Source organism: Arachis hypogaea, chromosome 6, assembly GCF_003086295.3.
Source record: "Arachis hypogaea cultivar Tifrunner chromosome 6, arahy.Tifrunner.gnm2.J5K5, whole genome shotgun sequence".
NCBI classification, from domain to species: domain Eukaryota; kingdom Viridiplantae; phylum Streptophyta; class Magnoliopsida; order Fabales; family Fabaceae; genus Arachis; species Arachis hypogaea.
Window position 1 is genome coordinate 2356258 of NC_092041.1, and position 15929 is coordinate 2372186.

At 29.6% G+C, this 15929-nt stretch overlaps 1 protein-coding gene across 1 annotated transcript; it reads right to left on the reverse strand.

Moving 5' to 3' along the window:
• Positions 1-620: 620 nt before the first annotated feature.
• LOC112695301 (ethylene-responsive transcription factor ERF023) lies at positions 621-1551 on the reverse strand. Its single transcript, XM_025747590.3, has one exon. It carries the CDS (start codon positions 1327-1329, stop codon positions 817-819), a length of 513 nt encoding a protein of 170 aa, XP_025603375.1. The 5' UTR covers positions 1330-1551; the 3' UTR covers positions 621-816.
• Positions 1552-15929: the final 14378 nt, after the last annotated feature.

The window sequence follows — 15929 nt, forward strand, 5'->3', positions numbered from 1 at the left end:
TTTCTATTTTTAGTTTACAACCTATTTTATTATTTTTATACATTATTTTTAATAATTAAATATTAATTTTTCTTATAAAATTAATTAATAAAATTGTATATTTAAATATATAAAATAAAAAATTATTTAACTTTATATCTTTTTTAATAATTTTTTATTTAAAAATAATTTTAAATAATATAACTAAAGCAACATCTATTTTATTATAATTTATTTTCATATAAAAATTATCAAATATAAATTATGGTAATAGTAATTTATCTTTTATTAAAATTAATTTAATACAAATTTTTATTTGAAAACTTTAATTTAGACGCACACTAAACTAGGGTCCTTCCTCTTGCAATTTTAATTTCTTCAGTCAAACACATTCTATAATGTAAAACCAGTATATATATATGTCAAAAAACATGAATACATATATGTATATGCATGTGTTCACGGGATGAATTAACTAATGTGGCTGAGTTACTGGTGAATAATAATGACGCAGAATTTAACTTTTTCTCATAAAAAAAATTAAAATTTATTTATTTTGTGTGTTAAATTTTTTTATTAAAAATAAACATATAAAAAATTAAAAATTTTCACTAATAATAAATTCAAGGAGATATATTAACTAAACCGAAAGAATTATTACTACTACTAGTAGTAGTAATGCTACTGGTGATCATTATTATTATCATTATTAATGAAACTGCTAATAATAATAAGAGTTGACACATACGGTGTTTATAATATAAATATATGTACGGAACATACATACCATTTATAAGTTAGGAACCAGTAGCTTAGGCATGATTACATACATACACATCATAGACACGCCGTGAAGGGTTGCTCCACCTCCGACCACGCCGTGATGTCGCCGGAGGAAGTAGTCCACGACGACCCACTCGGAGAGCTCCAGCAACCACACTCGCCGTCCATCAGCTCCGGCAACTCAATCTCGCCCCAGAAATCATCCTCATCATCGGCACCACCGCGGGTGGAAGCGACAGAATCCTTCACGGAGTTGGCGGCCTTGGCGGCGGCGACCTGGATGTCCCTGGCGGAGCAGGTGGAGGGGAGCGGCGGGAGGAGGTGGACCTGGTCGGGGAAGTTGAGCTGCGCCTTACGGCCTTTAAGGCAGTAGGCTGCGACGTCGTATGCCTTGGCAGCCATTTCGGGGACAGGGAAGGAACCGAGCCATATGCGGGATTTCTTGCGAGGCTCTCGAATCTCGGAAACCCACTTGCCCCAGCGGCGCTTCCTGACGCCGCGGTAGAGCGGGTGGCGCGTGCCACCACGGGTGTTATTGGTGGGCGGTGGCAGATGATGCTGTTCCATTTTGCGTGTTGCTTCGATACAGTGGCCACCACATCCACATTTATATATGACTTTCACTCTTCACTCTTCACACTCTTCGCTCTCTAGCGTAGTAGCTACTAGCTAGCTAGCTAGGTCGTGAGATTACATTATTGCCCTCCCATTTCTTTTTGTAATAATAATAAGTGAAAGCAACATAAAAATTATATTTTTATCTATTTAAATAAAACAATTGAATATTTATTCAAATGCAATAATTAAAAATTGGTTTCGTGCTTTCTTATTTATATTTTATGTAGAATTTTTATTTTAATAAATATATAAAAACGGTAGAACTTCTCCCACAATTTATAAGAACGAAAAAGTGTATATAAAATGTGAAATTCTTTCTACGATTTATGAGTAAAGAAGATTTATACATAAATTATGGAACTTTTTCTACGATTTATGAGGAGTTAGATAAATACATAATCTATGAGACCGAATAATAAATTGTATTGTTGGGTGTTAGAAAAGTTAAAATTGAAAATATTTGAAAGAATCAGACGGCATCAATATTCCGGTGGAGTAAAATTATGAAAAATCAAGATCGGTTGTATCAATTGAACGGTATGTTCATATCATTGGAAACATCAACGAAAAGGTTAATTTTTTATATGTTGTTCTCTTTAAGTATTAGTTATTTTTTGTTCCATTCATATTTTATGTGATTTTAATATGTAGTTAAGATATTTTTATACATAATTTGAAGATGTTGGTGATGAACTATATGTTAAAATCTAATTGGTATCATATTAATTTTTTTTGCTAACATATGTGTTAGTCTTTTTTCTGTAAAATTTTTTAATTTATAAAAAACTAAATAGGCATGAAGTGATTTATATGTTAAAATTTTATTAGTAACGAATTAATTTTTTTATTAATTTATATATTAGAATATTATCTGTATTTTGTTTAATTTATAAATAATTTATAGTGTAGTAATTTGTATGTTAAAATTTGATTAGTATTAAATTAATTTTTTTGTTAATTAATGTGTTAGAATTTATCTGTCAATTATTTAATTTATAAATAATTTAGAGTTTAGTGATTTATTTATTAAAATTTGATTAGAACCAAATTAATCTTTTGTGTTAACATATGTGTTAGATTTTTATCTGTGATTTTTGTAATTTATAAATAATTTATATGGTAGAGATTTATATGTTAAAATTTGATTAGTATCGAACTAATTTTTTATGGTACTACTGTGTTAGACTTTTATCTGTCAGTTATTTAATTTATAAATAATAAATAATTTACTTGATTAGAACCATATTATTTTTTTTACATGATGCAGATGATGTGTATTTGTAGTGTTAGGAGCCAACAAGATATGCCTCTACATGATCAGATTAGGCTTTATTTAAAAACTACGGACTTATATCACTTGGTTAGACTGAACAGTCATTGGTTCTGAATAGATGAGCCTCTACTGAGAGCATTCATTGAGAGGTGGCGTCATAAGACGCACATCTTTTATATGCCGTTCAAATAATGCACCATCACACTGCAAGACGTGGCATATCAACTAAGGTTTTTCGTTGATGGAGATATCGTTAATGGGTCCCTCACTGATTTTGATCAGTTCATTCCCAACGAAAGACCAACGTGGAGTGATTTTAGGAATTATCCAGCGAGATACCGCCATCCAATAAAGTTAAGCAGATGGCAATCTATACTTCACATGGTTCCATGAGAGGTTTTGAGTGCTCCCAACCAATGCGAGTGAAGAGATAGTGTGTATATACGCATGTTCTTACGTTATGATGTTACTGTCCCCTCAACTTTCTAGTGATAAGAATGGAAACCGAATTCACCTTTGATAGTTGTCATTTGTGGCCAGATTTGACGAGTTGGAAAAATACAGTTGAGACTCAATTGCACTAGCCTAGTTGTATAGATGTATGTGTTAGTTGGCCAACAGAAATGTCATTAACTTGACCAGACCACTTCATCTACTTCAGTTCTAAATTTTTTAGCAGTTTTCTATGCTAAGCCCAACTGGTTTTGACACATTTGAATTTTCGCTGGCTTCCAAATATCAATTACTGTTTTGTACATGATACATGTTTATATTAATATACTATCCTTTTTTTATGCGATGCTTACAACGAAAATTGTAGGTGAATGACATATCTACCGACTTCCAATATCATGGAGCAAAGAGTGGTATCGACACGTCTTTCTTTGGACAGATTGCGTGATCAAAACGTAAGTTGTTTAGTTGTTGCTTTTTGTTGGATTCGCAGTTGACATCATGTATCTTTTTATAGTGTTATCTAAGTTTAGCTTGTCCTTTGTACTGGTTGACACAGTTATGATAGAGATCTTATAAAATAACTTCTTCACCCACTTGGTTTCAAATACTTTAAATTTTTGCATTATACTGATTTTTAGATCTGACAAGGTATTTGATGAACGGATAAATATACTTAAGAGTTTTTTGTCAATGAACTTCATACCCTCTCTCTTACTTTTATGAATTTTTTCAAAGCAATGTACTAACACTAAAAAACTCTCTTCCTCATTAGCCATTGTAAAAATGATACTCTTCTAAATAATTGGCTTCGATTAGCATATATAGAATTGTAGCTTTTTATAAATGGTGGTTGGGTAGGACGATTTATGTATTTACTTACTTTTTCATAAACTGTGAAAAAGGTTCCACATTTTATGCATACATTTTTTTTCAATAAACCGTAGAGGAATTCCACCGTTAATATAAAATATAAATAGGACAAGTACATAACCAATTTTCAATTGTTGTATTTGAGTAAATATTTGTTTCAATTGTTTTATTTGAATAAATTGTCTTTTATCTATTGAACCTATCAAACGTTTTTAAAATATTTTTAAATTTTATTTTATTTTAATTTTATTTAAAAATTTATTTATATTAAATATATTATTGATAATTAACTTTAAAAATAAAATTAATTTTAATAATAATTTTATAAAAATAATTTTTAATATAAATAAATTGAATATAATTGTCATATATTATTATTAGATTAATCTTAAATTTTTAAAAATTTAACTATTAAAAAAATATATTTAATTCATATTATAAATTTTTAAGACAAATAAAATAAAAATTAAAATATTTTAAAAGGTTTTAACAAAATTTAAAAGTAAAAAAATATATTTTACTTTAAAAATTAATTAAATTGAGTCATACATGTAAGGATTTTGGAAGCAAAAGATACACTTTCTATATAAAGACCTCACAATGCACCCTATGGCGGGAACATAATTTTGGCAGAATTTTTTTGTATACTCTGAAAGTTAATCAATATTTTTAGAGTAATGTATGCTAATAAAATAAATAGGATTTAAAATTATATAAATGTCTTAAATTAGAATTGGCTATATGCTCTATTACGTTCTAAATATTTTTATATTAATTAAATTAAATTAACTCAATTTATTCTATTTACATATAAATTGAACTAAGTTGATTTGATTTATTATTGACATAGCATATACGTAATAAATTAAATTAGCCTGATTCGATATGCTATGTGTATTCTATATGATTTAAAGCTAATGAATAAATAAATAATTCGATTTATATAAAAATATTTAAAACAGGACATATAACCAATTATAGTTTAAGACATTTACATAATTTTAAACTCAATTCATTGTATTAATATAAATTACCCATATTTTCAGTCTATGATATTTATACAATTAAAAAAAATATTTCCTGCAACTAACAATTAACATAGATATTTAAAAAAATTGAAATTATTCCCACTATTATCATCATTATTATTATTTTAGCATAAATTATATTTTTTGCTTTTAAAGTTTACTAAAAATTTTAAAAATACCTTTAAATGTTATTTTATTTTAATTTTATCCCAAAAATTTTCGATTTATATCAAATATATTTTTAACATCTAAATTTTTAAAAAATTTAAAACTAATCCAACAATAATACATAACAACTATCTCTGATTATATTGATGGTTTATTCTTGTAAAATTATTACTGAATTAATCCTAAATTCTTTCGGTCCGAGAGGAGCTTAGGCAAAGGATTATCGACATTGCAAGATCTTTTCGATCTACTCAAGACTAATTTTTTAAAAAATTAGCCATCGAAAATATATTTAATGCAAATAAAAATTTTTTGGAATAAATTTAAATTAAAATAAAATCTAAGAGTATTTTTAAAATTTTCAACAAGAAAAAAAATATAATTTATCCATTATTTTACCTATATCTTACACACATTTTGTTATTATGGTTGGATATAAAGTTGTTTTCAATTGTTACTAGGACAAGTTAATAGCGGTGGCAAAACGGATCGATCCCGTCGGGCCGATCCGCTAAACCCGCTAAAAAAGGCAGGTCGGACTAGGATTTGGAGCCCGCTAAATTAAAAAAAATCCATCAAACTCGCACCGCCAAATTGGCAGATTTTGGTGGGACGGGTGGGCCAGTCCACCGGATCAAAAATTTTTATTTTTATTTTTTATTAAATAAAACAGTAATTACTATTATAAAATTAATAATTATAGAATTTTTAAACATTTTTTTTTTATTTTTTGTTTTTATTATTCTTTTAGTTATTAACTTTATTTATTTTATTTTACAATTTCGTATATATGCTTAAATTATGTGACTTATTTTTTAAAATAAAGATGATTCTATTGACAAATATTATTTTGAACAATTTTATTAAAGTTAAAAAATTTTTAAAAAATAGTAAAGAATTTATATTATAATTTGACTATTTTTTATTTGTATTTAATTTTTTAATTATTATTTTTTAGTTAATTTTAATGACTTTTATTTTTCAAAAAAAAAAAGAAAAAAAAGAGTCAAGCGGGCTAGTTCGTCAACCCGCCAATCCGTCATAAAGCGGGGCGGGCTAACATTTTGAATCCATTTTAGTTGGCGGGGCGGGTTGGTCCGCCCGTTTATAGGGTGGGTCTAGGTGGGCCGGGGCGGGTTGGGGCGGGGCAGCCCGCTTTGCCACCCCTAGACAAGTACTACTTTTTCGCTAGCTATGTTGCACGGACACTGATACGGATACGGGACACGATATGACACAAGATACGCAGACACACAAATTTTAAAATCTTATAAGACACAGAAATACGACAAATATATAAAGTATAAAATATTTTTTAGATAAATTATAATGATATTTTAATATTTTATTGACATTAAAATATAAAATAAATTTTTACCAGTTTTTAATGTATTTTTTTAATTATATAAAGTATTTAAAATATTTTTTGTTTAATAAATAATAATATATATTATTTTTAAACTCATTTTAAAAATACATGTTAAGAATAAAACTAGACACGTTGACACGTGATGTCATTTAAGTGTATTTAAGTGTGTCTGAATTTTTTTTTATTTTTTATTAAGACACCACAGACACAAATATTGAACGAGTGTCGATAAATGCCATATTCAAAATGTATCGACACACTTAAACATAACAACCGAACGAAATATCCATATTTCATACGTCTAGTCGTCTATCCTTTATTTAAGAGTTTGATGAATAAATTAATGTATATTAATTTTACCTATACAAAGGAGATCTTATTTTCATTATATTACCTGTGATATTAGTATTAGCAAAAGTATGATATACCCAATTAAAGGTTTGAAATATCAGTTAACGATTTGGAAACTTAATAACGTATTTTATGTAATTTAATTTGGATTATGTTTTGTATTCATCTCGTTATTGGTTTTCTTAGATAATTTTACAAATTTTATTAGTTATTTCAAGAGTGTTCATATATCAGATCTGATTCGTATATTCTTAATGTTTATCCGAATTTGTTATAAAAATTGTGGATATGAATTATATATGTACAATAATAGGATTAGATTGTGAATTTTGTATAGATACCTGCATATCCGATTCGTATATTCACGTATTTTGAAAAAGAAAGAAATAAATAAGTAAATATTTTTTTCAACTGATAATTATGATATATGTTGTATTATTTTAATTTATTATTTAAAAAATATATTTAATATTATTTTTAGAGTAAATACATTTAAAAAAAATTGAATTTTATTGATATTTTTTAATAAAAATAAATTTTTAAAATTATTTTTTGTATTTTGCTGATATATCCGATATCCGATCCGATCCGCAAATATGTGGATCCGATCGGATCAAATCCAAACTGTTGAGTTTGAAAAACTAATATTTAATTAAAATGATGAACAAACAGTATTAGAGAATTATTAATTGTTTATATGATTAAGTTGTGCTTGTCTGTAGGAAAACAAGTTTGAAGACATGGCCCAAATAATCTATACACTGTGGTCCATTAAAATAAAAGGAAAAAGAATTGAGTTCAATTCTTATTACTACCCAAACTGATTGAGTTTTTTTTTCTTGATATTGTTTATTTAGTATTTTCTTTTTTTCAGTTTAGTCTGTCTGAGTCTTATTGAAAAAGGCAAATATGATGAGATTTGTAAAAAAAAAGCTAATGAGAGGTAAAAGGCAGTGAGTTAAACAGTGAGAAAAAGTCATAAGATGTCTCAGAAGTTCTTTGTATATCTTTCTGTTTTGTATCATGATCATGTGGATATTCCCTTACAAGTTGGGTTAGCACTTTGCTGTTGAAAGGTAGAGCGTGAGTGCTAGTCAAGTTCAGATTGGGTTAGAATCTGGACTTGTCCCATATAGGATTGGGTAGATCCTAGAGAAACATTGGTGTATGTAATCTTGTAAAATAGATAGTGAAATTTCATCATGATTGTGATGGAGACTAGATGTAGGCTACATTGCACTAAGTAGCTGAACCAAGATACATATGGGTCTTACTCCTTCTTTTCTACTTCATGTCTGTTTCTGTTGCTCAGGAGACAAAATAAAAATGTCTCTCATCTCGTCACGAGACAAAAGTAAAAATATCTCCAAAGTTTCTTTGAAAAGGTAAAAGTAATATTCAGCAGAAAAAGAAGCTAATATTCAACCCCCTTCTCTTAGCCACTGATAACTATCAATTGGTATCAAAGCTTTGTTTCAAAGAGATCAAGTTTTGCAACTTGGAGGAAAGATCCTGATGGCATACAACAGTGATTCTAATGTGGTGGCCTACACTCTGACAGAAGGGCAATCCAACAACAGACCTCCATTTTTCAATGGAAAGAACTACAACTATTGAAATGAGAGAATGAAGATCTTTGTTCAACAGTAGACTACAACATATGAAAAATCATCTTAAACGGTCCACAAGTCCCAACCAAAACAGAAGCTGATGGTGTAGTTGTTTCCAAGGCTGAGGCTGAATAGAATGACGAAGATAAGAAAAAGATAGAGCTCAATGCCAAAGCGGTCATCATGCTCCATTGTGTGATCAGCTTTGAGGAATATCGAAAGGTATCAAGATACAAAACGACAAAAGAAATCTGGGACAAGATACAAGTCACCCATGAGGGCACTTCCCAAGTCAAGCGGACCAGAATAGACATGCTAAGTAAGGAGTACGAAATGTTCTCCATGAAGGAAGGAAAAATTGTTGATGAAATGTTTGAAAGATTCAACATCATCATCAATGGCTTGGATGCTATGGGGATCACTCACCCTGAATCTGTGCTATTGAGGAAAGTTCTGAAAAGTCTCACTAAAGAATGAAAAACTAAGGTTATAGTTATAGCTGAGAGCAGTGGTATTAATCAAATGGCATATGATGATCTGAGAGAAAATTTACTTGCTTTTGAAACCACTTATTTGAAAAATGACACAAAAAAAAGAATTACTCTCAAATCATTCACTAAGTCCCTGGATGATGAATCCAGTGAGAGTTTATCTGATGATGAATTTGTTCTTTTTGCTAAGAAATTCAGAAAAATAATGAAGCTGGAAGAACGAAACAAAGGAAGCAGTTCAAGAAAACCAAAAAAGGATTTAAGCAAGATCATCTACCACAACTGTAAAGAGGCTGGATACTACAAGTTTGATTGTCCAAAGTTGAAGAAAGAAAAAAAACTAACAAAGAAAAGAGGAAGGGGCTGATGGCCTCTTGGAAAGACCTGAAAAACAATTCAGACGAAGAGGAAGAATCAGAGAACAAATCTCAAACCTGTCTCATGGCCGACCAAACTAATGAGGTAATTTTTATTGAACCTACTACTGAAGACCTTCATCTTATGATCGATCATCTTATTGAGAAACTAAGAGGCTTCTTAAATGAAAATCATGAACTTAAATCTCAAAATGACATCCTAAAGGCAGAAAATGGTTTTATCAAAGATAAATTAAGAAAAGCTAAAACCGTTGTTGATCTTGTTGAAGAAAATAAACGGCTAAAGGCTAAACTTAAAGGCTATGAGAAACAACATTCTGTGATTGCATACTTGAATTTTTTTGAATAAAATGAAAGGTTACACAAAGAAGTAAAAAGTCTAAAAGAGAATTTGGCCAACTTTGCTCAAAGTTCTGAAAATCTGAATAAACTTTTGACTAGTAAAAAACCTCTCTATAATAAGGCTGGTTTGGATTTTCATAAGAAATAAGAAACTATTTTTTAAAAGATCTCCTTTTTCAAATGTGGCTTCCACTTCGAATGATATAAAATTTCAAAACCCAACCAATCTGAAAAAACAGCAACAAAAAAAGTTTTATCATTTATGCATTTGAAATGGGCATTTTCCTATTCAATGTTTCATAAGTAAGAATATGATTGGAGACAGAATGTAAAAAATAGTTGGCAACTACAATGGTCTTAGCCAAAGAAGGTGGTTTAATATTTAAGGATCCAAAAAGATTTAGATACCTAAGGTCACTTGAGATTTTTGTGTAGGTGTGCCTAGCATCTAAAAGAAAGGACAACATGTGGTATTTGGACAGCAGATGCTCTAGGCATATGACCGGTAAGTCCACATTCTTCATCAAGCTAGACAAATATGATGGAGGGTTTGTAACTTTCGGTGATAATGGTAAATGAAAGATAGTGGTCATAGGTAAAGTAGGTAAAAATTTCTCTTCTTTCATAAATGATGTTTTCTTGTTGATGGTTTGAAATATAACTTACTAAATATTTGTCAATTACGTGATCTTGGATGTTTGGTTATATTTAGAAAATTGGATTGCTTACTTATTTGTGAAAAATCTGGTGTAGTTTTGTTTAAAGCAAAAAGATGTAATAATGTTAATGGACTCACTCTAGAGAATTTAAAAGATCAAAATGTAACTTGTTTACCTCAATGGAATCCGAAAAATGACTTTGGCACAAAAAATTGGGACATGCACCAAGTTTCTAAGCTTGTAAAGAAGAATTTGGTTAGAGGCATCCCTAACATAAAGTTTGACAAGGAAATCACTTGTGATGCTTGTCAATTGGACAAACAAACAAAATCTTCTTTTAAGCCCACGGATGGAATCTCTACCAAAAGGACATTAGAAATGTTACACATTGATCTTTTTGGTCCCACTAGAACTCAAAATTCAGGAGATAAGCATTATGGCTTGGTGGTGGTTGATGACTACTCTAGATTTAGATGGGTTCTCTTTCTAGCTCACAAAAATGATGTGTTTTATGCCTTTTCTTCTCTTTGTAAAAAGATTTAAAATGAAAAGGATTTGAAAGTTGCCTACATAAGAAGTGATCATGACAAGAATTTGAAAATCAAGATTTTGAAAATTTTTGTAATAAATTTGGAATTTCTCAAAATATTTCATGTCCTAGAACACCTCAACAAAATGGGGTTGTCAAAAGAAGAAATAGAAGTCTCCAAGAAATGACTAGGGTAATATTTTGTGAGAATGAAGTTTCAAAATTCTTATAGGCCGAGACTGTGAACACGACTTACTATATCCTAAATAGAACCATCATTAGGAAAGGATTAAAAAAAACTCCTTGTGAGCTATGCAAATGAACTCCTCCAAATCTTAAGTACTTATTTGGATGCAAATGCTTTGTATTAAATAAAAAAGACAATCTTAAAAAATTTGATCCAAAATCGTATGAAGGTTTATTTGTTGGATACTCAACCAATAGCAAAGCTTATAGAGTTTACATCCAAGAATATAAAACTATTGAGGAATCCATACATATGTCTTTTTGCAATACTAACTTCATACTAAGTGCTGTCTAAGATGATGATGCAGAAAATGAAGCTGAGGGAAGTTCTCAAGTGAAATAACATAGTGTCAAATCAGGTCCTTTCATGGAGAATGCCATTTTTAAACCTGCTCCACAAAATGAAGGAGACATTTCTGTTTTGTCTCCTAATGAAGTCAGAAAATTCCGAATGATGAATGAAGCAGAACCAAATCAAAGCCAAGGTGAAACCTCTTCTCAAAAGCCTAGGGAGTGGAAGTTCTTAAAGAACTACCCACACGAGTTTATTATTGGAGATCCATCCCATGGAGTCACTACAAGATCCTCAAACAAGAAAGCCGAAACCAACAACGTTGTCTTCTTATCCCAATTAGAACCTCAAAATATAAAACAAGCTTTTGAAAATCCCTCTTGGGTAAAGGCCATAGAAGAAGAGTTAATCTAATTCGAAAAGAATAAGGTTTGGTCTCTTGTACTGTATTCAAATGGTAAGAAGGTAACTGGTACTAGTCAAGTGAATTTTCAGAAATAAATTAGGTGAGAATGGTAGTGTTGTTTGTAACAAGGCTAGATTAGTGGCTCAAGGTAACGATCAAGAAAAGGGTATTGATTTTGATGAGTCCTTTGCTCTGGTAGTAAGAATGGAAGCTATTCAGTTGCTACTTGCTTATGCTGCCCACAAAGATTTTAAAATATTTCAAATGGACGTCAAATGTGCCTTTTTGAATGAATTGATTGATAGAGAAGTGTTTGTAGCTCAACCTCCGATTTTGAAAACAAAGATTTTTCTAATCATGTTTTTAAACTGTCAAAGGCTTTCTATGGCCTTAAACAAGCTCCAAGAGCTTGGTATGAAAAGTTTAGTGACTTCTTGTTACAAAATAATTTTCTAAGGGGTACTACTAACACTACATTATTCATTAAAGAATCTAACAATGATTTCTTGTTTGTCCAAGTGTATGTGGATGATATTGTGTTTGGATCGGCAAATGAATCCTTGTGTGGAGAGTTTAGAAAAAAACACTGAGTTCAGTTCTCATAGCTACCAAAGCTGATTGAGTTCTTCTCCTTCATGTTGTTCATTTAGTATTTTCTTTTTCTCAGTTTAGTCTGTCTGAGTCTCATTGAAAAAGACAAACATTATGAGGTTTGTAAGAAAAAATAATGAGAGATAAAAGGCAGTAAGTTAAACAATGAGAAAAAGTCATAAGGTGTCTCAAAGGTTCTTTGTACATCTTTCTGTTTTGTATCATAATCCTGTGGAGATTCCGTTACAAGTTGGGTTAACACTTTGCTATTGAAAGTTAGGGTGAGTCCTAGTCAAGTTCAAATTGGGTTAGAATCTGGACTTGTCCCAGATAAGATTGGGTAGATCCTAAGAAAACATTGGTGTATGTAATCTTGTAAAAGAGCTAGTGAAATTCCATCATGATTGTGATAGAGACTGAATTTAGGCTATATTATACTAAATAGCTAAATCAAGATACATCTGGGTGTTACTCTTTCTTCTCTACTTCATGTCTGTTTCTGTTTCTCAGGAGACAAAATGAAAATGTCTCTCATCTCGTTCCGAGACAAAAGTAAAAATATTTCCTTAGTTTCTTTAAAAAAGAAAAAGTAATATTCAGCAGAAAAAGAAATTAAGATTCAACTCCCTTCTCTTAACCACTAATAACTATCACAAACTTAAAAATTGTGCATATTAGATGCGATCCAATCCAATGATTTTAGTAGAAATCAGATTAAAATTTTGGCCATATCTAATCTAATTCAATCCGCATTGAGCCCTTGTTTCAATAAATAATAACTCGGGTTATATAACCTTTGCTTTATCAACTGGTCCATAATGTGAAAAATCTTCTAGAAAATACTACTTCGATCATATTTTTATGAATGATCATTATGTCAATATTATTTTTTAATTTTTTCCTCTAATTTTTTATAAACTTAGGTCTGACACATACAATTATGATAAAAGAATATTAGTAATTTGAAAATAATACAATAACAGCTCATCATTTAAATTGAACATGGTATAATATAACAGTTTTCATTATAAAATAGTGCTTGATCATTTTAACTCAAGCCAGAACACTGGAAATATATACAAGTCTAAACTTATTACTATTATTAATACACAACAACACAATCATGGACCTTGATGTGATCATTATTTGAGTTGGCAATTCCTGCCAGTCAAACTTTGGTTTAATGAAAATTAGTTGCAACATCCTGAGGCAAATGCATGCTAGCCTCTGAATTATTTTTTAAATAAAAAAAAAAAGAAATACTCGCTCTTATGACTTTGACATCTTAACAAACTATAAATAACAAGCAGCTCATCAATCAAAACAATAATAGACAAAATGAAACATCCACAAATTGAAAGATGCCCCGAGACATATCCATATTAGGATGACCATGTAATAGTAAAAGCAGATGTTTTAACTATGGAAAAGTATGGAGAGTCAATAAAATATTTGTACAATGCATATAATAGAAGTTTAGAGATTATTATAGATATAACCATTAGTATTACTTTGGACAACCCTCAATTTTAAGTACCCCAATGAATTAGACAATCCCAATCCTAAGTACATAACATACCCACACACTCCTCACACATTTATCACATTTTTTCCATAAATGCATCCTCTAGAGTTTGAACTCTAGACCTTAATGATGAGGAGGGGTGAAGTGCCACATGAGCTAAGACTCTTCGGCGTACACATTGTATAAATAAGTCATTGGTCCAACGAGACTCTTTAACTATAAATATATATAAAAAAGTTTGAGAAGTGTGGCAATGTAAAATTGTATGTTGGATGAGAATGACATGTCCCTAGCTAGGTACGTAGCTTATTATTTGGTCTTGGTTGCAAAATACTGAGGTCATAACTTCACATGGAAGAGGGAGAGAGGTTGCAACTTCCACGGGAATAGGGTGACTACTGTTAGTTTCGCTTTCTGGTGGTTGGGAGCAAGGGATATATAGCTTTCATTGTTATATTTGTTAGGTAATTCTCAAAGATATTTTTAATAGCTGTGAATTAGAAACGAACTATTATTATACGTCTTTTATGAAACTTAATAATTTTCATCATATGATATGTCAAAAAAGTTAAAAACACAAACCAACGTATGTCACTATTCTTCCTAAATGTCATCTAACTGGACCAATTAGCTTTTGAGCTCTGCAGATAGATGTATATATCTGAAAATGACCACTATTTTATGCATCCCATGAACTCTCTCGTCTCTTTTCTCTTACATTAATTTTCATTGCAATCATTATACTATATGTCGTGCCATCATTTTGTAATAATGATGATTTAACCAACTTATACATATTTAGGCACCAAAACATGGAGCTTTCTAGCATGGTGAAAGTATCTTTAGGTGCTTAATTAAAGAACCAAGATAAGTAATAGAATTGATGATAATAATGTTGGGGTTCTTGTGTAAATACATGTTTTTAATTTTTCTTTATTTTTCTCTATCATGTAAACTCAATTTTAATTATAACTCATGAGAACCAAAAGTTTGATAACGTAGACAACATATTATACGTTTTCAAAAACAACAATGCTAGGGAACCAACTCTATATAAGTCAAGAATTGGCCAACTGGTAAACCAGAGGCACCGGTGACTTTAACCGGATGTTGCTACTGATAGGCACACGGATGTTTCTTTTTCTTGTAAATTGAATAGTTTTGGATATGATTTCTATGTTTCATGTATTACGTATTAATAAAACATAATTAATTATATGGGACCAACTAATGAATGATCAAAGCATCTGTTCCGTAATTCTCTTCTAACACTAGCGTATCTTCTCTCATGTTTTAAATGTGGTCAACAATAATTTAACAAATAAATTAAATTATAAATTAATAAAACTAATTATAATTAATTATATTATTCCATTCTTGGCTGATTATTAGTTAGTTCCATATACTTTTCCTTTCAAAAATATTATTTATACATTAAGATCAGCCACTAAAATTAGCCACCAATATATTTATGTATAAATATATATAGTTTAATTTATTTTTATTGTGTATTTATATTCTAATATATATTTTATACTAATAATTTTGGTAATTGATTTTAGTATGCACGTAATACAATCCTATAATTTTACATGCAAAATTTTATGCGCTCGATCTTTACTTGTATGAATCATTGACCCTCAGCAATCTTTATTTTTTATAAAAAAAATGTTGGTATGATTTAATAATTCAATAAAGAAATATGAATCTAAAATTTAATTAACGAGACATTTAAGTTTTTGTTTTTAAAGTTATAATTTTTAATACAATTAAATAACCTTTATTATGAAAGAGTATTTTAGTCTCCTAAGATTAATTCTAAAAAAATATTTTAAGCTTTTAAAAGTTAAATATAAGGGTTTAGTCTTTTCAACTTTATATTAAATTTTTTAATTTTTAATATAATAAAATAATTTTAATTAATTTTATAAAAGTAATTTAGTCCTTTTTATGCTAATGATCGAAA